General features: G+C 36.4%; 1 protein-coding gene across 1 annotated transcript in view; it reads left to right on the top strand.

The window, feature by feature from the left end:
• RUNX1T1 (RUNX1 partner transcriptional co-repressor 1) overlaps positions 1-26997 on the top strand; it is a 129438-nt gene that overhangs the window by 83678 nt on the left and 18763 nt on the right. The window contains 4 exon segments of the mRNA XM_063079849.1: positions 1179-1360; positions 13845-14095; positions 18323-18408; positions 18961-19162. Coding sequence (XP_062935919.1) covers positions 1179-1360; positions 13845-14095; positions 18323-18408; positions 18961-19162 — 721 coding nt within the window.

Raw genomic sequence — 26997 nt, 5'->3', positions numbered from 1 at the left:
TTTATTTTTCTATTTTTTTTAGGCTTTGGGTCCAAAGATTAAGACAGCTGGGACCTCCTACGTTCAGAAATGCTTTTCTACCTGATGGGTTAATCAGTGTACATGACACCTGGTTCCCGTAAATAAAATCTTTGAGTCACAAAGAGATTTATGTTATTGATCTTTCCTTGAATTTCAAGAGTTGTGTTATTGGTGATAAATGCTATTCACTTTCCCCTACTATCCACTCTCTTCCCCTCCCCTCCCTAAAATAATAATAATAATAATAATAACAATAATAATAATAAAAAGAGAAGAGAAAAAGCAGCAACCACCTGGATTTATAATGTCAGAGTAAGTTCAGAGTAAAATGCTGTCTTAGATTTTCATTTTAATGCCTTACTATGTGCAAAATTGCCTCCTTCCCTTTTATTGCATTTGAGATTGCCAAAATTACCTTTCAGACTATCAACAAGCCTGTTCTAAGAGTCTTTATTCAAGGTTCTTGGCTAGGCAAGGAAGTGACTGGCACACAGGATTTCTTCAAATGTTAAAAATATATGCACGTATATCTATATTCCTCAGAAGAAAGTTGAACACAAAGCTGTTATTTTTGCAAACTACTATTATGTGCTGCTTTGGGCATTAATTTCAACTGGGATATCTGACCATACCTAGGCCATTACTTAAATGTTGTATGAATCTGATGATTGTAAAAAAAAAAAAAAAAAAAAAATCTCTATTTTTATTTCTGTATTTTCATTTGAAGTTAGTAGTTGACCAAAGATATTTCACAGGTTTCACTTGTTTGACCTGTGTGAGTTTCTAGGTACAAAACTGAATGTGTCAGGGAGTCTATTTTGAGATTAATTGGACTGTGTATGTATTTTACGTTTACTTGGTCTTCCTGGGGGAGAACAGAAGTTGCTAATAGATGGAGCTGGAATCTCACATCCTGTGGAACTTATATTTGAGTATGAAGGCAACTTAAAAATAATAAGGGCCACTCCTGGTGTTATTGATGAGGAAATGGAGGAGAGGTGAAGTAACCCAAAAGGTCAGATGCTTTGCGCTCTGGGCCGTGGAACACGCGGTAGCCCAGGCCTGAGAGTCGTGCCTGGGAGTGGAACCCATGGCCTGCATTGGACGTCATTTTGATGTGGCGGTTCATCCGCTCATTTCCTGTCATGCTCTTGCAGGCCAACCTGCCCCTGCTGCAGCGTGAGCTCCTCCACTGCGCAAGACTGGCCAAACAGAACCCTGCCCAGTACCTCGCCCAGCATGAACAGCTGCTTCTGGATGCCAGCACCACCTCACCTGTTGACTCCTCAGAGCTGCTTCTCGATGTGAACGAAAACGGGAAGAGGCGAACTCCAGACAGGTGAGAGGGATGGGGCCCTGGACTAACCAAGGCCTCTTCCTCATATCTGTGGTACGAGGACATTTTTCATGTCACATTGAAACTGCTAGCCTACATCTCTTGCACAATAGCAATAAGCCGGTGTGATCATCCTGGGAATCTTGCTCTTTCCTGGGATTTTACAGTGATAATCTCTGACCTGAGTCGTTTTGGCTTTTGTGCAGGTTAATCTTTGCTGTTTGTAATATTAAAGCTAAAAAGAGATAAATGACTTTCAGATGTGCCGGGTACCACTGATGGGTCTTAGATACACGTTGGTATTAAAATTCTCATTTATTATGTAGTTCAACCCAGTCACGTGGTTTATCCTTCAGTGTTATGAAATTTGCTGTTCCAAGTTTTCCTAAAATGTGATCATTTTGAAGGCTGGCCAGAGTGTGTTTCTCAATAATCACAGTACAGTATCTATTTGATTTGGGTTCCTTATGATCTAAGAAAACTTCTAAGAAGCTAGATGAACTGAGTCAAGATAAGAGTTGTGTAATAAAGGTAATAGATGGTAATTTGCTGAAAAACTTTATCAGCCAATGTTTATTTTATCTGACAAACTGCTGTCTTACCTGGGAATTCTAAGAAATGTAAAAAAAAAAAAAAAAAAAAAAAAAAAAAAGCCCCTTCTCCATTCAGCCCTACAAAGTAGTTGTCAAATAAGGCATACACATGAAACTTCTCATGTACCTTATTAACATAATTTTAATAAATGCCTTATCCTCATATATAATTTCTGATCTAGAAATATAAAATCTTATCAGCAGCATCTTACACAGTATCTGTGAAATAAGGAGAATCTTAAAATGGAACTGTATTCAAAAACTTATTTGTCATATGCTTTGTTTCCTTTCTCTACTTATTCATTCTCTTTTTCTGCATTTCATCAGACGTGGGTGTAACAGCCTTTGAGAGGTTAGTGCTCTGGCACAGTTATGCTCCAGATTCATAGGAGCTTAAGATTCTTGGAGCTGCTCAGGGACTTCTATCTGTGACCGACTTAGCTACCCTTAACTGTATTAGCCGCTTTACAAATCAGAATGTTATTAAAGCCAGCCAGTTTACATACAGTTATTAAATAATCCTCTGTTAAGCAGTTTTTAATGCTACAATCTCTGGAATTTTTCTTCTCCTGTCATAGGACCTCTTAATAGTTTAAAATTTCTAAAGCAAGAGGTTAAATATTAGTCTACTTCTGACATATTGTAAACCTACCTCCATGTATGACCTACCAACAGCATTACTTTCTTATTCTTGCAAATCATATTTTCTTGGTCATATTTAGAATGAATAGAGTGTTTAGTACTTTAGCTTTTAAAGGGAATTGCTTAATTCAGGTGCCTGAGTGGTGTGTCCACATGATGCAGAAAACCAAGAGACAGCTCAAGGATAAATGATTTACATGTGCATTCCTGTCTGATCCAAACCCATTTACACTGCAGAAAATAAGGTATTGAGATATTTCAGCTCCATGTTTTTAGTATAATATAATAATTAGGGAAGACACTGGATGGAAAATTGGGAAGAAGAAAATTTATCGGTGGCGGGGAATGAAGTAGATAAAGATTTCGATAGTTATGATAAATATAAAGATACTCCTGTAGGCAAAATTGAAAATGGACGCCACTTACTGTAGAATTCCTGACTGTTCAATTACTAAAACAGGGAGTATGAAAACTTGTTTCATTCCTTTTTCTATATTCCCAGCTATTTTCCCACTGGCTCTTTCCTGGTATTTATATTTGAGTGTATCATGACTTTAGGCTTTCCTAGGATAATCCTGAGGTAAGATCTGAGTAATATGTTAACACTGATATGAATACATCATATTAAATTCCACAGATGCTCAGCATTCTTGTTTTGACATTCTGTGGCTGCGTGTGCATGCACATATGAATATGCAGTCAGGTAAACTCTCTTTGTAGAGTCTTCAGTCTTATTCTCCCTTTAGTTTTTCATGGACAATTGCTGGAGTCAGAATTTATATGGTTGATCTTTGGACAGAACATTCTTTTCAAGCGGCACCATGAAGTGTATGTTATAATGGAAAGATGGCAAATGGGTTTCCTTAGAGTTATGAGGAAGAGTAATGAGAATATGTTGTGTAAATACATTTGTATCTTGTGGGAATTTGATCAGAGCCAAGAAAATATGGGCCTCTACAGTATTTTTTTTTTTTTTTGCATATATTTTCTGCATCTTGTTTGCATATGCATTTCTCTCTCCTCTAGTTATTTATCTGTATATCCAGATCTACTATATGAAATTTTATAGAGTATGGAGCTGTCTGACAGCAGAGCTTTTTTTGTTTTACTGAATGTTTTGTTGGTGCATATGGTCTGACATGGATGAGCAGCCACGGTGAGATTTTGGAGTCTATTAAACTGGCTCATTAAAAAGATCAATCTGTTTCTGTAATAACACTGGGAGCCATCAGTCACTAAAAGAGGGAAAAACTGACACCTGAGGAGAAAACACATTTTGGTAATTTGTTCATGACATGTCATGAACAAAAGAGCCTTCTATATTTTGTTTACAACTTTGGGGGCTTAAATTCTGTGACGATTGCTGAGTTAATGTACTAGACAGTCATCACATGTTTCAGGATGAGTTTTGGCAAATTTAACTTTCTTCTCATTCTTAAATATAATTTTCACCGGTTATGAGTTTTCCTTTTAAAAACATTATTGTTATTTACAGAGAAATGATTAGAGAAATCTATGAAATCATTTTTTGTTGTTCTGTATGAAACAGTGAAATGTTTTCTACTTTCATTTAAAAATAACTCTGGGGAGTAATTGCACTGAATTTATAGGCCTGTGATAGAATTGCAGAACCCAAATTAGAAAAACACAATTATGCTATTTTTCCCCCCAAAATATTAGGGAAAATGAAGTTTTGATTTCTACTCTTCGTTAATATGTAAAAGTTTATCATTTACAGTAGACCTTTATTCTACTCTTCTGCAAAGGGAGAGTCTGAAGAAAGGGAGCCTTTTTTGGAGTGGGCCTCAGGTGAACACTTTTGCAGTTAGAGACTAGGAGTTAAGAGCACTTTTTACAAATGCTCACCATGATGACTTGTGAAGACACGGATACTTTCATGTAGAGTGAGTTAGACAATGCTTCATTTCTTTGAGACTGCAAATGGATAAAGTTATCAAAAAAAAAAAATATGTGTGTTGTGTTCATTATCATTCCCGTCTGTCTTTTCTCACAACTATGATGTCACTGCTTTTTGCTCGGGTTTGCCTTCCACATTGTGCTCTCACTTGCTATGTTGTTTTTCTGACTCAGAGGATTTTTTTTTTTTTTTTTTTGCTTACGAAACCAAATCAAATGATTTTTGGTTTTGTTTTGGTAACATTGTTTTTGTTTGTTTTTCTCTACCCCCCCACCCCCATCTCAAATGATTGATGTTAAATGTTAATCCTCTTATACACCATCATTTTAATGTAATTGGGCTTTATAGTACTGTCCAACACTTCTAGACTTTTATTATGAAGGCCTTGTAATTGATCAAAACGTTATTTCCTCTTTCCCCGATAATTAAACATTATTATTATTATTTTTTTTTTGTCGATATACATTGTGGCTGATTATTGCTCCCCATCACCAAAACCTCCCTCCCTCCTCCCTCCCCCCCAACAATGTCCTTTCTGTTTGCTTGTCGTATCAACTTCAAGTAATTGTGATTGTTATATCTTCTCCCCCCCCCCCCCCGGTTTTGTGTGTGTGTGTGTGTGTGTGTGTGTGTGTGTGTGTGAATTTATATATTAATTTTTAGCTCCCACCAATAAGTGAGAACATGTGGTATTTCTCTTTCTGTGCCTGACTTGTTTCACTTAATATAATTCTCTCAAGGTCCATCCATGTTGTTGCAAATGGTAGTATTTTTAAAAGGACTTGCTCGAACTTTAGAAGTATGTAATTTGTTAGCTGGGAGGATGTACCAGGCCAACCCCTTCTCTTTATCATTGAGGAAACGGAGTCACAAAGCCTCTTAGTGGAGAAACCAGCATGTTTACATACCCGAAATCTTCCAATTGTACAAAATATGTTTTAATATGCAAAATTTAAACAAGGAAAGTTCAACTAAGAATTGAATTTTTTTATTACAGTCCTTCATTTATATCTTTTATATAATTGCTCAAGTGGGTAAATGCCATAATATAATATTCTCATGTTTTTATAAATCTTTTTAACTCTAGAAGATCCAGTCAGCTAGGTTTCCTGGCTTAATGTTAGAAAAAACTGAAGGTTGGAGGGTGAGAAGGCAGTCATTCTGAAACCCTGTTGGTTGAATATGTAAATTTGTCCTGACAGTATACACACTAGCTGATCTGACTAGATCCATTTATCCTTTTCTGTAAAATGAATGAGATTTCAATATTTTTCTCTTTTTAAAGAGAAAAGGTAGGTACACTTTATAAGGAATTGTAGGATTAATTGACTATGCGAGTAAGAATTATGTAAAATCTACTGCATTCAGTATTCTATGAAAAAAATGTAGGGATTTTATACTTATACATTCTTACTTTGCATTGCAACTTTTATGCATTCTTCAGTTTCCAGAAGTAAGAACCCTGTAGAAAAAATTTTTATATTCGTCATATCAATTGTGAAGATTTCTAGTGAAGTAACGTTAAAGTACATTTTTATGGTGAGAAAGATAGCATGGTCATATAGGACGTTTTGGTCTCTTCACATTCCAGCCTCCATCTTACCTTGCCAGCCTCATTCCTTACTGTTCTACTCGGGTCTAACCCTACCAATACCTTTTATAGCTTAGTCTGTGTTCTGACTGATGGTTTCTGGCCTCTTCCCTAGTTCTTGTATGTCATAACTTTATTTATACTTCACAGCCTGACTCAATATATGCTATTCGAATGAAGGCTTCCCAGCCATAAATACTATAATAGTGGTTACTATTTACTGAGCTCTTAAGATGTGCCAAGCCCTGTGCTAAATAATTTATGTACTAACATATAGCACTTATTTTCTAACAGTCCTGTCTTATAGATCCAGGAAGGCTGGAGAATGTGTCTGAGGTCATATGGCTTGTAAGAGACACTGAGGGGATTCTCACCCTAGGTTCTTAGACTCACAGGCCCATGCTTTTATGACCATCATTCTATACCACTAATCTCTAATGCCCCAGCCTGAAAAAGTGCTTTGATTAACTTACTGAGAGGACTATAGGAAAGAATCTATATACTCTTCTAGTTCTTGGAGTAGCTCTGAGATAGCCCATTTTGCAGGTGGAGGCTCTTAGAGGGTAAGCCCTCAGAATTCATATGGCCGTTAAATAGCGCAGCCAAAATCTGAAGCCAATTCCTTGTGATTCCAAAGCCCCTGCTCTTTTGGGTTCATGTTCTGGAGTAATCTTTTCTCCTTCTGATCTCCCATACCACTTTCATACTGTCTTTATGGTGCTTTCTGTGTACCTGTGTGAAAGTATAGAAGTCTTACAGCTTCAATTAAATCATTTTTGTGGTACAGAATTTAAATCTAGCTCTGTCACAATCTTATGAGAGGTTATAGGGAAAATGTCTCACTCATCTTTGTATTCCCACTACAGCTCAGGATAGTGTGTTACATACATTAGGTCCCTAAAACAAGGCAAAACACTACAAATAAAGCAATGCTAACTGAACAAAAAGTAATTCAAATTAGACTGGATGCAGTCATTTTCAGTAGTATACCAAATGGCCTCTCCAAGAGTCTTTATTTATTTGGTTTTTTAAAAAATGCATCTCTAATTTATGGCAATGAAAATAGCTCATGAACAGCCCAGGAACCAAAAGCCATGATTGGTTCACTGACAAAAAACTGGGGGGCACCAATCCGAATTTACAGATGACAAAGTAGAATAAGAAAGCATAGTTCCCGACAGCAGGAACAGTAGAAATTGAATACTTCAGTAGTGGCAGAGATTAGGAAAGGCAGAGGGGACAGCCAGTCACAGGCAGCCTAACTGTTGAGCAGATGGCCAGCTCAGGAGACACGTGATGGGAGGATTCACCTCCTCGCTGGGGGAGGAAAGGCACTCAGATGGCTCTGTGAACCTGAATATTGTACTCCTTGAAGGTGCAGGCACCGTGATTTCTGTCTGGAGTGGCAAACATCCACCTGCCTCTTATTTACTTCTAAAGGTATTACCATGCTGCTCAGGAAGCTCGCTCTCCTAGGTGGTTGTTTAGTGATGGAGAGATTAAAGGTGCTTCTCTCCATCTGGCCCAGAAGTGATAGTCCTGCAGCATTCTACTCTCTGTGTTTCACCATCTTTAGTCCTCCTCCAGAGTGACAGCAAAACACAGAAGCCACCGCAGTTGTGAGGAATTAGGTCTGATTTTCTTTTTAAGGAGGCAGGAAAGTTTATAATATATTTTGTTTCAGATACACATTTTTATTGGTGTTGAATAATGTATTACATGAAATTCTTTCTAAACTCACCTATTTCCTAACAATTTCTGAAGAGAACTTTTATTGAATTATGTTTTGAAAATATAATGACAAGAATGATTCCCCCCCACCCTCGAATCAACGTCTAGTCCTTGTATAGAAACCTTAACAAACTGCATGTGTTAGAAAAGAAAGATGTGTTTTATATTAAGTTAGTAATGTCTTTGGTCTTTTTTTTTTTTTTTTTTTTTTAAATTTTATTTTGTCGATATACATTGTGGCTGATTATTGCTCCCCATCACCAAAACCTCCCTCCCTTCTCCCTCCCCCCCTCCCCCCCAACAATGTCCTTTCTGTTTGCTTGTCGTATCAACTTCAAACAATTGTGGTTGTTATATCTTCCCCCCCCCCCCCGGTTTGTGTGTGTGTGTGTGTGAATTTATATATTAATTTTTAGCTCCCACCAATAAGTGAGAACATGTGGTATTTCTCTTTCTGTGCCTGACTTGTTTCACTTAATATAATTCTCTCAAGGTCCATCCATGTTGTTGCAAATGGCAGTATTTCATTCGTTTTTATAGCTGAGTAGTATTCCATTGTGTAGATGTACCACATTTTCCGTATCCACTCATCCGATGATGGGCATTTGGGCTGGTTCCAACTCTTGGCTATTGTAAAGAGTGCTGCGATGAACATTGGGGAACAGGTATACCTTCGACTTGATGATTTCCATTCCTCTGGGTATATTCCCAACAGTGGGATAGCTGGGTCGTATGGTAGATCTATCTGCAATTGTTTGAGGAACCTCCATACCATTTTCCATAGAGGCCGCACCATTTTGCAGTCCCACCAACAATGTATGAGAGTTCCTTTTTCTCCGCAGCCTCGCCAGCATTTATCGTTCATAGTCTTTTGGATTTTAGCCATCCTAACTGGGGTTAGATGGTATCTCAATGTGGTTTTGATTTGCATTTCCCGGATGCTGAGTGATGTTGAGCATTTTTTCATATGTCTGTTGGCCATTTGTCTATCTTCCTTAGAGAAATGCCTACTTAGCTCTTTTGCCCATTTTTTAATCGGGTTGCTTGTTTTCTTCTTGTACAGTTGTTTGAGTTCCTTATATATTCTGGATATTAATCCTTTGTCAGATATATATTCTGCAAATATTTTCTCCCACTCTGTTGGTTGTCAAAATTTTAACTCTTTTAATTGTTTCTTTTGCTGTGCAGAAGCTTTTTAGTTTGATATAATCCCATTTGTTTATTTTTCCTTTGGTTGCCCGTGCTTTTGGGGTCGTATTCATGAAGTCTGTGCCCAGTCCTATTTCCTGAAGTGTTTCTCCTATGTTTTCTTTAAGAAGTTTTATCGTTTCAGGGTGTATATTTAAATCCTTTATCCATTTTGAGTTGATTTTAGTATACGGCGAGAGGTATGGATCTAGTTTCATTCTCCTGCATATGGATGTCCAGTTATCCCAGCACCATTTGCTGAAGAGGCAGTCCCTTCGCTACTGAATAGGCTTGGTGTTTGGTCTTTTCTTTAATAGAACTGTTATCTCCTAAGACTTAGATATAGACTTCTAAAATACAAGAACAAAATAAAGCATACAGTAAGTCCGCAGTGCTTGATGGACTATTAGACCTCAAAGGAATTTTAGATTCAGTGTGTTCCTCTCTCACTCATTTTCCAACGAGCTATGGTCCAGGGATGGGGCTTGGTTGTTGAGAAGAAGAGCAAACAGGTCTGGGGAGTGCTGGCTCTGGCTGAGATTCTGGCAGAGGGGGACAGTGGTGTGCCGGGGCCAAGATGAAGGTGTCCTGGGGTAGGAAGGAGAGACCTGTGCAGAGATGGTTAAGCAACAGGCTTGGATTTGGGGAAGAAGCCTGCAGAGTGACTTCCAAATTTCTGCTTAGGTGGTGACTAGGTGGAAGGTGGTACAGGAAGCCCAGGACAAAGATGAGGCCAGTTTGGACGTGTTCATTTTGAAATGCTTGCTGTAACTCAGATAAGTGAGCACCTAAGGCACGTAACTTATTTGTAACAGGGACTAAGATTAGAATTTGTTTCTTCCTTTCCATTCTAAGATTTATTATGCTATACCAATTTGCCTCCCCCAGAGCAATCATCATAGTGGTAGTATTTCCCCTCCTTTTTTTTTTTTTTTTAATCTTAATCTGGGAAGAGAATTTATGCCTGCTCCTATTGTTTAGGAAATTTGTTGTCTTATTCTGCAATGTCATGTTTTAATAATAGATTTTTTTTTTTTTTCCAATTTCCCCATTTTCTTGAATGTTATACTATTTTACATAAATGTTACTAAGGGATTATTAATTCATACTAGCCAATCATGACTTTTTAAATATTTCATATAGAGTTTTTAAAAAGTTTGTTTTCTTTCTAAAATAGTTTGCAGCCTTTACTATTAAGGAACTGGGGGAAAAAAAGAAAAGCCTGAGGTAGGGTAAAGTGTAAATTAGGTTGCCTCTTAAGTGGTTTTTACGAGTTTTGTTTTCTATTAGTCCCATTTTATTGGCAGGAAACTGAAGCCAGAAAGTTAAGTAGTTTGAGGTCACACAGCTACTCCTGAGCGGTTAGATATCAGATCTTGAGAGAGAAGTGATTGGGATCTAAATGTCGAAGTGATTGGATTATGTTCAGGAAAACGTCTCCTGGTAGGGGGATAGACTATCTTCAGGTAGATTTTAAAAACTAACCAACAAAAAAATGCCTTCCAGAAGTCCATAAGACATGATGGACTTCCCACTAGAACTTGAGTTATTTCAAAGGTATGTGGGTATGGGACAATGAAAACTTATTTGTTAGTTTTACCTAATACACTTTGAAAAGGCCACCAAATAAAAATGCAAATGTGGAATTTGCCCAAGCAAATGAGGTGAAGATAGTTATGGGCATTTCTAAGAAGCAGACAAATAGCAATTAAGTTGTTTTAGTTACCCTTCTGGACATGCCACCTTTGAATAGGGTTGGCCTTATGAGGAGACATGAGTGATCCTAGGAAGCACCAGGGAGGCCCTTGGTAGCTTTACTTCTGTGCACTGTGAAAGTTTTAATTCCTCAGTGTTAAAATATAACTCTGTGAGGTGATGAGCTTTATTATTTCAATAGCTAGCAGAGAGATGGGACCCAGGTTAGGACAGGGAGGACCTGATAGAGATGAGAGGACAGACTCAGAACCTAGCCCTGCCTCTTAGGATATTACTGCCCTTGTTTTAGGAAAAAACGCCCCTCCCCTCCTCCCAAATAATTGAGTCATTGAAGTAATAGCGCTGATCAGAGGGCTCATCGGAGGATGAATGTAAATAACATATCCAAGTATCTGGAAATTGTAAGAATTCTTCCAGTATTGTATGTTGTTGTTGTTGTTACCATTGAACCCAGAGAGACAAAAATCCGTAAGTTGCGGTGGTTTGACAAATGTGTCAAAGATGTTTAAGATTTAGAAATGCTGCAAGTGCTGTTCTAAGATATTTAGAGGATATTTTCTATTTCTGCACAAAAATAAAGCTATAAATAGTAAATTGTTCAAAGCAAAGAACAGTACAGAGAACTTGGCTAAAGTGGTTGACTTAGACACTTAACTGTTTGGCCAGAGGACCCTCAGCCCTGTGTGTTCCGATCTGCATAACATTTAGCTGTAAATATAGAATAATTGAATGGCAGAGTTTTCAAATTAGAAGGGACCTCAGAAATCTAGTCCAGTGGTTTTCAAACTTGATTTTAGTAGAAGACTTTTTCCTTGAAAAATGAAATCTTAAGTGGAACCCCAGTTTTTAAAACAGATGAGAACAACAGGTGGGTTCTTCTGGCCCTTCAAATCTTACTTAATTCTTTGGGGGAAAAGTTCTTCATTACCTGCATAATCCCTTAAGCACCTCAGGTAGCACAGTTTGAAAACCATTGATCTAGTCCAAACCTTTCATTTTACAGATGAGCAAACTGAGGTCCAGAGAGGTTAAGTGACTTGCTCAAGGTCACACAGCTAGTCGTGGAAGAGCCAGGACTAGATCTCAGGTCTCTTGATTCCCAGTCCAGTGCTCTTTCCACTACACCACACTGCCAGTAAGGTAGGTGCTGTGTTAGCATTACGTTCATAGCTACTAATAGTCTTTGGTATTTTCCAACTGATTTATGCTGGTAATTTCATTGAATGTTGAAGTGTATTATTCAGAAATGTATAGGGTATGAAAATACAAATTAGAATCACATAGATATACTCCTAGAAGATAAATCCATATCTAGAGTGTTTTCTTTCGCTTTTAAAAATTGTTTTAAAGTAATGCATTTAGGTAATGTCTGAGCTATAGTAGATACTTTAGTCTGATATCAATGATCAATGTATATGGAGTCAGTATGTTTTAGTGCAGACACATGCTTTGATGGGAGCAGCATTGAGACTTCTGGCCGCCACTCCTGCAGGGGTCATGCTCTGCTGTCATTTCCAATATTGGCCAGTCTCCTGTCTTTCGAACAGTGTATCTTTCTTCAGCATGGAGTGGGCACATGCTCATTTCACATTGAACTCTGCAGACTTCCCTTCAGTTATCTATGTACCTATGCTTTCTGTCTGTAACTCCTTCATCCTTGTGAATCCGGTGTGTGTAAATTGTCACTAGGGCTCCACCACAAAGGGACATAAAGGATGGTTCATTGCAGAATCCTATTGCCCCTCATAATCTTCATTGTTGATTGTTTCCACTCAGATCCCTCTGGTATTGTCAGACCCTAGATGCCAGGAAAGTAGGAAAAGTGTCTTAAGGTGTCTATGCTATTGTTTTACCCACCTAAAATCAAAAAAGCATGTGGAAATCTGCAACCATGGTGAATTGGTAGAATTCTTATGAGGAAATTTTTCTGGGAAATAGATGTTACCAGGGATCTAAGGATAGAGTGCTGGTCTCTGGATAGAGTGAGGAAAGCCTGCTGCCAAGTAAAAAATTAGTTTGGGAGCTGTGATTCCAGTTAGAGTTGGATGTGCTTTCTGTCTGTCATAGTGAGTATATTGAATTAGTCTCTATGTAATAGAGATATATTCAGCCAGAAAACATTTCTTTAACCTTACTTTTGGTTGAGAATTGGGGAGCAGTGATAGAGTGCATTCCTTCTGAAAGCCAAGTTCAAAGTTCTGTGCGTCTCAGGAGGAAGTGCAGTCAGCGTGTGCCTTTCCTTCCATAGGCCTTAATGATCCCAGACAGGCGCACAAGCTCTCTGGGCATGTGTTTCTTCAACTTTAAAATAAGGGGGTTGACCTAGATCTTCCTTCAGTTCCTGGCTAGCTCTGAATGACTGCTGATTGATTATCTTGGTGGCCTAAGGTAATGTTGAAGTCCTCCACATTGCATTGCTTATTGTGTTAGCTCGGTTTGATCGTAACTTTCCAATACAACTTCCTGTGATGATGGAAATGTTCTGTATTTGTGTAGTCCATTTCTGTAGCCTCTAGCCAGCCACAGGTGGCATTTGAGTAACTAAAATGTGGTGACTGCTACTGAAGAACTGAATTTTAAGCTTTATTTAATTTTAATTAACTTATGTTTTAATTTAAACATCCACATGTGGCTATTGTATTGGACATCATAGCTCTTAGATGTTCTCTGACATGAGATGCCAGGTGTACCTTAAGGACTCATCAAGAGAATGATGATCTTTTACCTTAATGAATTTTCACCAAATAAAATGGGTCTTAGGGTAATTTGTTAAAAACCAAGTATTCTACTTTGAATGAAAACAATCTACAGAAGATTGAGTTTCCTTTTATTTGCAATTTAACTGCACAAATTTCAACTGAAAAGATATTTGCTGATTTGATGAGAAGTGAAGCATTTTCTCCTGCGTGCAAGTCTTGTGATCATTTAGGTCTAAGCCTGGATTTCAGTGAATTCCCATGGGTTTTCTGGGAAGCTGAGTTTAGAAAGTTTCTGTCTGATAAAGGAATATTTTGTTTATATTGCAAGCTGGAATATAAATATCTGAACTGTGCTGGTTTCTCAGTACTTTATGAAACCTACTCTTTTTTCTCCCCCGCCTCCCCCCAGAACCAAAGAAAATGGCTTTGACAGAGAGCCTTTGCACTCAGAACATCCAAGCAAGCGACCATGCACTATTAGCCCAGGCCAGCGGTACAGTCCAAATAACGGCTTATCCTACCAGCCCAATGGCCTGCCTCACCCTACCCCACCTCCACCTCAGCATTACCGTTTGGATGATATGGCCATTGCCCACCACTACAGGGACTCCTACCGACACCCCAGCCACAGGGACCTCAGGGACAGGAACAGACCTATGGGTAAGACTGAAGGATCTGTTCACTTCTTTTGGGATTGGATGCTTGAGCACTTGTGTTGTTACTTCTCAACGAATCTTGATAGGGGTAAAAATTCTCTTCTCTTTCTTTATATTGTTTCCTTTATGAGAACATTTGGTTGGTGTTTATATGCTCTTCAACAGCCATGCTCTCTCTCTCTCTCTCTCATCATCACTGTATTCTTTAAGAAGGTTAATTTTTTTTGGAGGGGGAATCTAAATTAATACAAAACCTCCAATTGTGGTAACAAACCCAAAATGAAGTTTTAGCTTGAAATCTTTTTTAACATGAGGGGTTTTCTATGCAGTTTGCCTGCCACAAATATTTTTAAAAATTGGTTTCTTTTCTTTCATTGTATCTTTTATTTCAGAGAGTCTCAAATCAAAAGTTCATTTGGATTCTTCCAGTCCCCATGATATTCTATATTTCCTAAATGTCACATGGCATACTCTCTGTGACTTGACAGATGTTCCTTGAGGAGTGATTTGGTACATTTTTTTCCTTGAGAGGGCCAGTGGTTAAATTTAGCATTAATGATTTTGTGTCAAAGATCAAATACCGAAAGTGTGAGTTTGAGCACATATGTGTTCTATTTGCCTGTGTTCTTTCCTTCTTTGCATAAAACTATTTGGAAGTGAAGCATTTAGGAGATGTTGCCTTCTAAAGAACAAGTGTCTACCATGAAAAATGAGAAGGAAGATGAGCAAGGTAAGTCTTGGTACATGAGCAGTGGTGAAGGTGATGGTATTGGAGGGTTAGTACACTGCTACTGGGCGCCTTTAATTCTTACTTGAGTTTTAGTGAGTGTAACTTAGCACGACAGTCAGCCCTCTCTTCCTTTTCCATCTCCTCTGTTTGTACCACCCACCAGCAGGACTTCATTTACCTCGTAACTAGTTGCTGGCAAACTTTCCTGCTATGGGTGATTTGGTGGGCAGGATACTAGAAAGAGTGAGGGATGAAGTCCAGATGGAAAACCAGAAAATGGAGCTGAAGGTGCAGAACTCTGGAAAACACGCCAACCAGTTACCCAGTGCTCGAATAGTAGTGATGGTGGTGTGTGTGCGTTTGTTGACTTTTAAGCCACGGGCAGAGAGAGCCTATATGCAGACGTTAGATTTCTAGGTAAGTTACTGGCAAACAGGAGTGCCATATGGAGGGTCTTTTGGCCTTTCTATACACAACCCTCCAGATGTTTGGAAAGCAGAAAGGGATAGTCAGGGTGAGAGAAGGCGCAATTGGGGCTTTGGTTGGGAGACAGTAAATTAGTAGTTCTGGATCCCCACAATAGTAATTTCTACATTTATGTAATGAACAAATGGCTAAGCATATAATGTGTGCTTTCTTAATAGCCAATCTGTCTAATGTTCTCACAGGTACTGTTTCTGGAGAGCTTTCAAGAGTGATTATGCGATTTCTCTGTCTGGATTGATATTTTGACACCAAATCTGACATGATAACAACCCCCTTCTATGCAAAGCTGTAACATTTTTTTTTTTTTTTATGACTTAAGGCCTGTAAACCATGATTGGTCATTTTTGAATAGCAGGGGAGTCATCAGGTCACTGTGAAATCAATTCAAGAAATCCCATTTTGTAGGTGCTAGGAAATGGCCTATTTCTTAGGCAGCAAATGCCATTGTGTGAAATATTAGTTCCTGTGCACTATAAAGTAATCAGCAAGGAAATAATTATGCTTATGTGCAAATGATTATGTTTTCATCTAGTAATGTAAAATATTTCTTTATGAATTATATCTGTATCCATTGGTTTTATGTGATTTTTTTTCTGACCATGTTTCTTACCCCTTTTAATTATATTAGCTTATAAAACTAATAGTGCTAATCTCTATAAATATGTGCAGCTACTTAACCATCCCTAAAGTCTGGCATAGTATAATGTGTGTTAATGTAAAATAAAACCCTGTATGAGAAACAAATTACAGTATTACATCAGGCTGCCATTTTAGAATATAAGTATTGTCATAAAGATATACTTAGTTTGGTACAATTTATAAATGCCTATTATATTTAGGGACATATACTCAGTAGAATCCTTTAATAATGTAACTTTGTAAGCAGCATTAGTTTAGATAAGCTTTGAGTTTTAGCCTAGTTAGCTAAAATCTTCTAAAACATAAGAACCAGTTAAGATTCAAACATTAGCGTCAAATTTCCCACAAATGAAAATATACTCTGTAGTGATTATGAACTATTTTCCCCTAGTACATCCTTTTGGTATTACAAATATAAGTAAAAATTATGTAGTGCTGAATATTTAAGTATCTGAAATAGAGAAATTAATAAATGTAAAATTTTGATGTTTTATTTTTTCTTTTTAAGGATTTGATTCTAACAACCTTCAGAGTTCAAAAGCAACGAATAAATTCTGTCTTTTTCACCAAGTACTTGGGTTCAAGCATTATTTTTTTAAAAATGAGATGAAGCTTAGTACTAGCCATAGACATCCTGTTGCTCATTATTGTTATTCCAGATGTTAGAGCTTGTATCATTACTGACTTAATCGGCTGAATTTTTGAAACTTTTGAGGCTTCTGGAGTTGTTGGTCCTTAGACAATATTCAGATGCCTCCATTGTGAAAGTCCCTGTCACATTTATCTCCTTATCACTCTCTGGTTGTTTTCTGTGATGGGTGACTAATTTTAATGGTAGTGTTTTTTTCCCTAAAACACAGGCAACAAGTCAGTCAACAGAAATTACATATTTGCAAACATTTCAACTTGAAATAATCACAACAAGCAGAGCAGTAACTAAATATTACTTTTCCCCAATGTCTTTTTATTATGCAAATTAGTAAAACATATTTGCAATATTACTTTTTTGCCAATAGGTGGCATTGATAATTTTAACTTTTAAAATGTGCCTCAGAATATGTTCTAATTGGACAGAAGTGATGCAAAGTGTCTTATATTGAACTTTTTATTTAGTCTGAGAAAGAGCTGTCACAAATGTATTTACTTCTGTCAGTTATAAATGAACTCGTATTTCATGGTTAGCTGAAAAGAGTCATGTGTCTTATCTTTATTTCTCTAAATCAGCTAAAAGAAGTGATTTCTAACCACTCAGATTTCACAAAAACTGGAATGCAGTGTCTTATAACTCTTATTGTCATTTAATTCTTACATAAGTCTCTCAAAGGAGCATGGGTGTTTAAAAGCTTAAACCATGCAAGATTTAATTTGTTTCAGAGTAACAATGTAAAAAGTGGAAATCAAAAAGAATAGTTTTGATCATTTCAAATGAAAAATATTGCCATAGCCCAATGCCTTTTCATTGCAGTAAAATATAGAGTGTTTTTATCCATAGTGAATGTGGAAGAGCAATACATTTCCAGGTATCTTTGATCAGAACCTATCCTTATAGTAAGACACATTTACTTTCTGTTTTGACGAGCATCTAGCTAACTGCTCACATTCATTACTATTTGTGCTCACTTGGTAGATATTTACATGTTACTTTTCATAGTAGTATAATGCTAAAGAGCATTAATATTTATGTACTTTAAGATTTTGTTTCTTGACTTGTATATATAATATTTGTCAAATTATATCTGGTGTGTTGATTTTTTTTTTCTTAAGGATGTCTTAATTCATTTTTACTTTGCAGTAAATTGAATGAGTATATATAGCTTTCATATTATCCAAGCCCTCTCTTAATGGCCTAATTTTATTATGGGGGTATCTGCATTAGGATCATATTCATTTATATTATGCTGAAATGTAGAAAAATTTTTACCATGCTTGTTTTGGAAAAGCATTTACCTGCCCATGTAAAATGACTTAAGCCGTCTTTATTTTGAATGCAGCACAGGCACACTTTGAAACCACTTAATGTCTAATTGAGGTTTCTGGTATTTATTAAGAGTTAGAATATATTTCTAGTTTAACTTGAGTGTTATTTGAATAACTAGCTCTGGACTTAGTGACACTTAGCTCTCTGTCTCCTTATATGTAAAATAAAGGAGTTTTGAGCAGATGATCTCTAAAGTTCCTTCTCGTCCTAACATTTTACCTTCCTGTAAGGAATCCATTAGGTAATTCTGATTCTAAGCATGACTCGGGTCTCCATTTAAAATCAAATCTATTTCATATCATTGGGTTTGCCCACATAGTTCCTGCTATATGCTGTGTGCATATGGATTGTGTACTGAGTGCTTTAGGAGGATTCAGCCCTCTTCTCTATATTTGTAGGGTTGCATGGCACACGTCAAGAAGAAATGATTGATCACAGACTAACAGACAGAGAATGGGCAGAAGAATGGAAACATCTTGACCATGTAAGTAATCAGTAATCATTTAGGTTAAAAAAATGTTTTGAAAGCAACTGGAGTAAACTTATGTGATAAAATAAAGGCTTGGTGATGTTTTGAAGGTATTGCATTTCCTACTGTCCTTGTTAAAAATAAGGAGTGAGAATGTTTGAAGTAGAGTGTAGGGTTCCATTTCGAAATTGATGTGAAAGCCACTTAAGAAAAATTTGTAGATCTTGGAAAAGAATTCTCAAAGTCAGATCCGTGGGCTACCGTTTTATTGTGAAAGTTTCTTTTAGTTTATAGGGTAATGCGGTTACAGTTTGGAAAAGTGGATTCACTGGCTGTAAAGTAAGAGATATGACTCAGGTTCATACCTCCTACTTTTCTCATTCTCATTCAATTTACTCATCTATTGGATCTTAAGTTCAAATCCAGCCACTGAAAATATTAGACTGGAGACTTCAAGGATAAAATCACATCCTTTCTTTTCCTGAAATAGTTTGTTTCATTTCCCATCAGCGTATTTAATTTGTGGTGATGTACATGTTCTTCCCTTTCCACCTGTTTCTCACATAGCTGTTAAACTGCATAATGGACATGGTAGAAAAGACAAGGCGCTCTCTCACTGTTCTAAGGCGATGTCAGGAAGCGGACCGGGAGGAACTGAATTACTGGATTCGGCGATACAGTGACGCTGAGGACTTAAAAAAGGGCGGCAGCAGTAGCAGCAGCCACTCCAGGCAGCAGAGTCCTGTCAACCCAGACCCCGTTGCATTAGGTATCTTTTCTTCCCATGCGCATCTTGAACAGATTTTTCTTGTGCTATTAATGCTGACTTTGCTTTTAACTTGCCTTTTCAAAATAAAGGATACGTGGAGATTTTAGGACTATTAATAAACACTTTACATAACCTTCACTATGCCTTTTTTATCTGTTAGGAAAGTGAGCAAATTGGCCTGTAAGGAGATGATTGCAAAACTTCAACTCTTTTTCCAGGTGAATGTATTGAGCTTATGGCAGGGTTTCAAAGCTGGACCTGAATTTCATGTGCATCTCTGAAATGTATGCTCCCTTATAATACAGCTGCTTGGATACTTCCTCAAACCCATAAAAACACAATCTCCGGGAGTGGGCCAGGGCTTCTGCACTTCTTATAAGGTCTCAAGGAGATTCTTCCACAGCACACCAATGTTTGACAGCACTGCGTGCGGGGATGTGTGCTTTCTAGTTTTTAAGTCAAGACACAGTCTCAAAGACAACCTTGTTTTGAAGATGTATCTTATATTAAAAAACAAACAAACAGAAGAAAACACTTTGCCTCAAAACCCCTCCAGGAAGAAAGGCCTAAAGCTATATAGTTTGCCTACTGCCACTTGAAAATTAACAATAAAGATGTAGCACTCTTCCTTTGATTTGATCTTAACTTAGATTGCTTAGTCATGATTTTGTTATAGTTATATAACAGGACTTCTAATATAGCTGTGTCATGGAAGTTGAAGGCTAGTATGTAACTAAATTTAGTATTAATATTTGGGAATTGTTGGGGTTATAAATAGATTATATTCTCAAATATATTAAAATAAATCTTCAACTTGAAAGTAATTTTCAGTGGCCTGTGAACTTTTGCCTAAATTAATAATAAGGTGTCATCATTTGACATTGCTGGCCATTATGTGTGTATACCATTTGGGTAAATTTAGTGGGGATGGATTTGTATTTATTCCTATTCTCTCCTCTACTCTTGTGTGTTTAGCCCCAATCCTGTTAGCTAACTCAGGTTAGAGTATGGTCCATGCTGCAAAACAAAGCTAATTGTACATGTGCAGATTAAGCTTGTGAGTCTGGATTCATTAGCACTATGGCTGATTATCAAAAATTAAAAACTTGAAGTCTGTTATCTGGCTATTGATCATATTATCTTTTTTATTAAAATTATTCCTAGCCAATGCAGTTTCCTTTGCACTTACGTTTGGGGATTCTTGCTAATCCCTGAATGCTGAATTCCTGTTAAAATAGTAAGTATTAAATAAAAGAAGATTCCAAGCCACTTAATTTACCCAGCAGGCATTATTCTAAAGCATATTTTAAAGACAAAAGCGTATTTGTCAGGTTGCGTTAAGGCAAGCAATGAAAACAGAATTAAGCTTGATGTGAACCAATATTGGTCTAAACAAAACTATTTAGAGCAAAGTAGAATAAACATCTTGTTTTTATTTCCTTACTGTGAACAAAAATCGGTTAATCATGACAGATTGGCTCAGGACAAACAAAAGGGATATTTGTAACCATCCAGCATAGGAAAAAATTGAGAGCCTTAAAGTAAATAAAACATTGGGAGTGAAAATACCTAGTTTGGCCTGTTCTATTGAACACATTCATCAAGTCAGTACTTATTCACTGAGTGCTTACTATGGGCTAGGCATCATGCTAGGCACTGTAATGAAGGGAAATATTTTATTTTTTATTCCTGCCCTTGAGGATCTTTGGATCTAGTAGATGAGATGGGCAAGGGAATAGTTAGTGTTACGAGCACAGGATAACACCTCAGTTCAGCCCCCTGCCCCCAAATTGATGGTTACCAGTATCTGCCGTTCATCATTTAAAAAAAAAAAAAATCAAAAACTTGATGAGACTTTATACCTAAGTGAGTTATTATCAGCATACAGAACATAGACCACTTAGTATGTAATCACCACTACCCACACACGGATTCTGGTGATGGGCTTATATACCATGTTTCCAGAAAATTTAGTTTCCCTGTTACATCACCAAAAGAATAAACATGGTTATTAAAAACTCCTTCTTAAGAGTATACAAATTATACTATTTTTAGTGATGTTTAATGAAGTCATACTTATGGTAAAGCTGAGATGTTGCTTTGGCTTTAAGCTCTTCAAGGTTATATTTCTCAAAGGCGACAACAAGTATTTCATTTCTTTGTTTAGGCTGTGTTAAAACAGTCATGTTTTTTATGGACGCAGAACCCTACATTGCCTATTAAGAAACTATCCCAACTTTAGAGAGAAACTGTTGAGAGCTATGCAATGTGCAAGTTTTAGCATTCAATGGTTTTCCACTGTGTGTCCTTGCTAGTTGATTCTTGAAGCCTTTGAGTTCCATTTTCTGGGGCTGGGCTATAGCTGTAAATAAGAGGAAGATGGTTTGTAATCATGGACCACAATCATTTACATTAAGTTCTCTCTAAGTCTCTCTTCCAGGCTTTGGAGTTGAATGTATTGATGTGTGTAATGAAAGGATTAGGGCTTATTGGCTGATATATCTACTTTCTGCTGCTAGAAAGTGTTTAATGGGGTGTGTGTGCACAAATACAGTTATGGATCTGTCTGTATCTTTACATACATGCAGAGCTCCATATCTCATGATAACATTGAATGTGTTTCTTTTAGTCAAATTCTATTTTTAAGCTACTGTCTAGTCTCAAAAGAGACCTTCAGAATATATTATAAAAGATATCTTTGGTTGAAAGATACATCCTTAATAATATCTCTGACTTGGAAACACTGGGGATGTTTAGTCATACACATATTTTTAACATTTTAAAATTGTTTGGAGACTGCACAGACAAAAATGTAACTTCCATGACTGACGTATTGTACTTGTTAGATTCAATCCCATTCTCACTTTTGAAATATATCCATAGTATTAAATTGGTGTGGGGAATTAGGAAAATAACATGATTAATCTATTACTAATTGAATTTTAGGAGGTTTTTTTTTTTTTTTTTTTTTTTTTACCAGATATTAAATAAAGACTCTATTTTGATAATCTCTGAAACAGTTTTAAACACTGAGTACAGTGAACACGTAAAGTTCTTTTCTATTCTTTAAATAAAATATCTTGAACTTTTCAAAATAGTTTTCCTTGAAATAATACAAAGCTACTTCAAAAAAATTCATGTAAATATTTGTATTACCTTTCAATTCTATTTTTCCACAAACTTTTGAGGTACGCTCATAGATATTTATTATTTTTATTATTATTACTCATTTCTCTTTCCAGGGAAGACTCCAAATATCCAAATCTTAACAAAATTAGGAAGCCAATCTTTAAACTATTGTCTCTATTTTCAAAGAATGACCTTTTACATTTAAGTTTTATTACATTGGGTGCCTCACTGAAGAGCAAATTAATGTGATCAGAGTATCTACACTCCCGTGTTTATTGCAGCTCTATTTACAGTAGCCAACAGTTGGAACCAACCTAAGTATCTATCTGTGGACGACTGGATAAGGAAAATACGGTATATATACGCAGTGGAATACTCTGCCGTAAAAAAGAGTGAAATTCTGCCATTTGCAGCAACATGGATGAACTTAGAGAAAATTATGTTAAGTGAAATAAATCAGGCACAGAAAGAGAAAAACCTCATGTCCTCACTTGAAAGTGGGAACTAAAAAAAAAAAAAGAAAGGAAAAGAAAAAAATTCAAAAGGAGAGGTCAGAACTGAGGCTGCCAGAGGTGGGAAAGGGAAAGAGGGAGGGAGGTTATTGAGAAATTGGTAAAGGGCCACAAAAAACGATTATATTGTGTAATATTGAAAATACTAATTATCTTGATTTGAGCATCCCATATTGTACATAGGTGTTGGTATCTACACAGTATCCCACAGGTATGCACAATTGTTTTTCAATTTTTTAAAAAAAGAATAGATTTGATCAGTGAAGTAGAATTACTTTTATACATATAGATAGATACAGCAGTTGCTGGTTAGTGCTTCATATGTTCTGTTTGTTCGTGTCCCTGTAGTTCTTTTCTCCTCTTTTTTGTTCATTCCTTTTTCTCTCAGTATGCTATTCACATCGCTTGCTTGGCTCCTGACATTTTTTTTTCCAGTTACTTTTTACTCACTTTGGACTGCTCTAGAATCTTTCTACACAGTTCATCTTGTATTTGCGTGCTCTCTCTCTGTTTTCAAGAAGTCTTCAACATCATTAGAGAGGGTTAAAAAATTATCTAATGATGGCTGTAAGGCATTATAATGTCAGGGACTGACATAAAACTCTGAAGAGGCAAACATCTCTTTCTGTTTTTAAAAGACTTTTGTAAGTGCATTTTTCCTTGTTTTTTTTTTTTAATGTATGGGTATTGTGATGATGGCATAATAAATGTAGAAAGTTCCTTCGTGTATATTTTGGTAAGGAAGGGTTTAGCTCTGGCCAGAGAGAGAAATGTTAGAAGTTTTTTGGTTAAGGGGAATGGAAAATTGGTTGTTCATAAAAAGCTTAGTAATTCAGGGGTTTGTTGAATTAGTACCACCCCCTGTCCCAAGTAGGTTGGTGGAAGAATTAGTATTTTAAAATTTCTCTAGCTGGCAAGTTTTATGATTGTCATATGATTGAATTATAGAATTTCTTATTGTTATTTAAATCCTCAGGAAATCTAGCATGAAGGTTAAAAGTACAGATTCTAAGCAGAATGTCTGGATTTCAATTCCTGGTTCCTCTCCATACTAGTTTTCTAACCTTTGGCAAAACAGTTTCTGTGTGCCTCATCTGTAAAATGGGGATGATAATATATATTTTATAGGCATTTTTGTGAATATAAAATAAGTTAGTAGGTATAAAGCATATAGAACAGTGCCTGCCAATAGTAGATATAAATATTAACTATTATTATTATTGTTCCTAATGTGCAATCTCGAAAAGAACTTTAAAGAATAGTGGTTTTTGCTTAGCATCCAGGCTTGTAAAATTATCGTGGATTCTTAGGTTTTTTTTTTTTTTTAAGCTAGGAAGTATTTCCAAGCAGTGATTTTTAGGTGGCTACTTTATTTAATAGGCATAGAAACAAGAAAAGAATTGTATCATTAATACAACAATTCTATTGTACCTTTGGGACTCTAATTCATAATATAATTAATGGCTGTAGAAAAATATTTTTCTTCCAACCAAAAAAATATTCCTCAACTTCTATACTATCTGAATATAAAAACCACAAACAAGTTATTCAGAAGATAGCTGCACGTAAGTTTGGAGTTTTATACACTTGTATTGATTCCTTTAAATCACATCAGGAAATTCATCTCACAACCATTCTTCTGACTTCATAATGCACATGCCTACTGTATTTAAAAAGTCTACTGGATTTAACTGTCTTGGGTTAAAAGAGATGTGACTATTAGTTAAATATGTCCCTCTTTTAAAAACAAGAGATGTTTGCCTCCTGGAGTATTAGGTATGTTTATTGTAAAAAATGGAAATCCTAAAGCAGTTGGCTAGTTTCTAGTTTCGGTTTGGGCTCCTGAAATATAGTGTTAAGATTTCTGAATTTATTATCCTTAAAAACAAAAATTAGTGGTGTTTGTAAAGATGAAGTCAAGTAAGACTTCCTTTCTTTTGATGGTTTTTGTAATAAATATTATCATGATCATAGCCTCATTCTGCCCACTACAGGATGAAGGCTGTACCTAGGTGCTGCCAAGTTTTGAGCATTGCTGTCCTGGGTCATATGAGGTCACATTGGTTCTCCAAAGGCTATCAGCTCATCCCTTCATGTATATTGATGGCAGCCCTTGCTGTATCTAGTATCCAGTGGTCTCCATTCTGTCGTAAGTGTAGTGCATCTTCCATCACTTTCATACATCATAGATTGTTCTTCTGTTCACATTCCTTACATTTTCTCCCACTCTGATTACGTCTCTCTTCTTCATAGATGTGCGTTATCTTCAGGAGGCTTCTCTCCTCCTCTTCCCCTTTTACCCTCAAGCAGTTTGTATCCTAAAGCAAGCTAAACTGAATTTGGAAGGAATTTTCTATAGTTTTTCAATCTTTCAGTAGTTGTAAGTGTATACATGTTGCACATTTTAAACCGTCTTGCATAGAGGCTTCTGGCTTTGTTTCTACCACTACATTTTAGAACAAATATCTAGTTTTATAGCAACTGGTATTGTACACATGGTTAAGACTTAATGGTTAAAAATTAGTTCTTTTAGAATCCAAGCCATAGAATCTTAAGGTATTTTTCATAGATTTTTCTAGATGAGCCATTCTAAAATCGTAAAGTTCCAGGAGAGAAAGTGTCCCTTGTTCTAATGTTGGTCCATTTCAACATTTTTTTTGTTTGTTTTTAAGCTCCGTTTTGCTTATATAGATTCTGATATTGCTCCTGCTTAATCAGAAGAGGAGATATTACATGTATTAGTCATTTAGTTTCTGTAGCTGTTAAAGTAGTATTCATCAGGGTATCAATAGATTTCTGAGGAGTATACCTACACCCATCGCTCTAGTCTTTTTGTTGATAAATCTGTTGTTCAGCAAGGACATAGTACCTTAGAACTGGAGAGGATATTATAAAATATGTAAATATAATGCTTTGCCTTTAGATTCTTATATTTTGAAAAAAATTCTTTTAGAAAGTAGGTTAGGATTAAGAAACTTTTACATGATTGGCTTTAGTTTTTCTATTGCATTTCTAGGTCAGGTGGAGTTTGGGTCTATGTGCATGCATATGGCAATGAGTCATTGAGAAATTTGGGGAGATATAGCCAAGGTGAAACATTCACCTTTCCAGTGTGGTATATGTACCGTTAAGATACCTACTGTACAGCATGTGGAAGGTTGATTGAGTCCTGCATGTTAATATTTGAGTAAATTTGGAGGCTATAAACATTTATGAGTGAGGTTAAGCAAAATTTATAAAAGTGTCATCTAAGAAATTTGAGGACTTTGTTACTAAGGACTAAGACAATGAACTGTTAGAAATAATTTCTATCCCCAAGTGACAAATATTCTGGGAGTTAAACAGTTACTTGCTGTATATTGCTTAATCCAAACTTCTTTAATGGTTTTGCTTTCTTTAAAGTTTTGTGCTATTTGGATTTAAATATTGGGGAAAAAAAGAAACTTTAAAGTGCTCTTTTCACCTTTGTTATTTATAATGAAATAAGTATAAATCCATTCTTACTGGACCACCTACTAAGTAATAATAATGATGATAATAGCAAGTAACATCTAATGATGGTTTAGGTTGTGCCATGCCAAGCATGTCATAGGAAGTATCTCTTTCAATCCCCAGAGCAGTGTTCTCAAATTGGAGTAGAATTGTCTTCACTTAGTAGATGAGGCAGCTGACACATGGAGAAACTAACTTGCCCAGTGTCACGTGACTAGTAGTTGGCAAAGCAAGATTCAGCTCCCCTGGGCCCTAGAAGGAACTCTTTTCTGCCTGTGCTGCCTGGGGCTGATAATTAGTATCTTTCATGTGTGAACTTTGGATGGCATAACATCACCATTCCTGTTCCTTATAACAATGATTGACCATTTATCAAAACAAATTTTATAAAAATAGATCTTTTCTTAACCCAATAAATGAAAAAAAAAATTTTTTTTGCTACTTTGGAGAAGGCAAGTGTTTTCTGTCTTCAGACTTTACAGCACTATTCTTATCTGATAAATTATGCTTAAGTCAGTCGTTTCTCCTTAAAAATTGTCTCTTTTTCAGTATATAACATGGCTAAATGTGAACTTGATTGTACTTTATTTCTTCTGGAAATAGTTATTGAAGTATGGAGGGAAATCATAATAAATCTAAATAGCTATATCAAATTTCTTTTAAGTCACATATGCCCCAGTTTTATCCAGCTTTCTCTGCTTT

This window comes from Cynocephalus volans, chromosome 15 (genome assembly GCF_027409185.1).
Source record: "Cynocephalus volans isolate mCynVol1 chromosome 15, mCynVol1.pri, whole genome shotgun sequence".
Taxonomy (NCBI): Eukaryota; Metazoa; Chordata; class Mammalia; order Dermoptera; family Cynocephalidae; genus Cynocephalus; species Cynocephalus volans.
The sequence above is the reverse complement of the archived record's forward strand: the minus strand, read 5'-3'. Positions and strand labels throughout refer to the sequence as shown.